The following is a 937-nucleotide window of genomic DNA, read 5'->3' on the forward strand; positions in this document are numbered from 1 at the left end:
GCTCTCGTACTCAGCTCACTCGTGGCCGCGGCCATGGCCGGCGCGTTGGTCGTGGGCGGTGGTGGTGGCTACGGCGGCGGCTACGGCGGTGGCTACGGCGGCGGCTACGGCGGCGGCGTGGGCACCGGACTCGGAGGCAGCGTGGTGCTCCTCAGCGGAGGCTACGGAGCGGGAAAAACGGTGGCCGGGCCCTCGTTCCTCGTCAAGACGGTTCACCACGTGAACAAAGTGAGCAGCGGCGGGGCTTTGGTGGCTCACTCCGGCCTGAGCGGCGTCGGCGGCGGCGTCGGTGGCGGAGGCGGTGGATACGGTTACGGCCTCGCCTACGTGCCCGTCCTTGGGCTCGGAGGACACGGCGGCTACGGAGGAGGCTATGGAGGCGGCTACGGTGGAGGTTACGGAGGCGGCTACGGAGGAGGCTACGGTGTATGGTAGAGCAGCGCGAAACGTCATCCAGTGAGTTGTACATTGAGCTATGTATCGACATATGAGCACATATGCGCATCGAAAGTGATTATTGTCATATCAATAATAAGCATTCCAGCCATGTTTTGGCAGCAGGTCGGCAAATGGCAAATATAGAAAAGAGCTGATAACTACAAGCTGGATGCACTGACGAAAATACTTCTGCGTCTAATAGAAATACCTTGGCAAAAAAAAAAAATATTGAGCAAAGCGTTCTCAAGCGTTCATGCATGTGTCATATGCTGCGTGCCAACGCTAAGCAATTCACCATGGCTTGCTATGCATCAAGGTGGCATTCTTTGCGTCAGTGGAAATCATATGCCCCCAATGACCTCCCTTTAATGTGAATAGAGGAAAGTTCACTTGCAAGCGAATAACACCAAAAAAGAGGTGAAAAAGGCCCAATGTCATGATGATGAGTTTCATAAGGTTTTTGTGCTCCGCACGGGACTCATTTCTCCGTGCCTCGCAG

General features: G+C 55.6%; 1 protein-coding gene across 1 annotated transcript; it reads left to right on the plus strand.

The window, feature by feature from the left end:
• LOC149352573 (uncharacterized) lies at positions 1-435 on the plus strand. Its single transcript, XM_089577211.1, has one exon. It carries the CDS (start codon positions 34-36, stop codon positions 433-435), a length of 402 nt encoding a protein of 133 aa, XP_089433337.1. The 5' UTR covers positions 1-33.
• Positions 436-937: the final 502 nt, after the last annotated feature.

The sequence above is a fragment of the Amblyomma mixtum genome, chromosome 3 (genome assembly GCF_055824585.1).
Source record: "Amblyomma mixtum isolate Tamu chromosome 3, ASM5582458v1, whole genome shotgun sequence".
Classification (NCBI taxonomy): domain Eukaryota; kingdom Metazoa; phylum Arthropoda; class Arachnida; order Ixodida; family Ixodidae; genus Amblyomma; species Amblyomma mixtum.

Excerpts from the sequence above, each read along its gene's own strand:
- LOC149352573 (XM_089577211.1), top strand. The coding sequence starts at position 34 with ATGGCCGGCGCGTTGGTCGTGGGCGGTGGTGGTGGCTACGGCGGCGGC.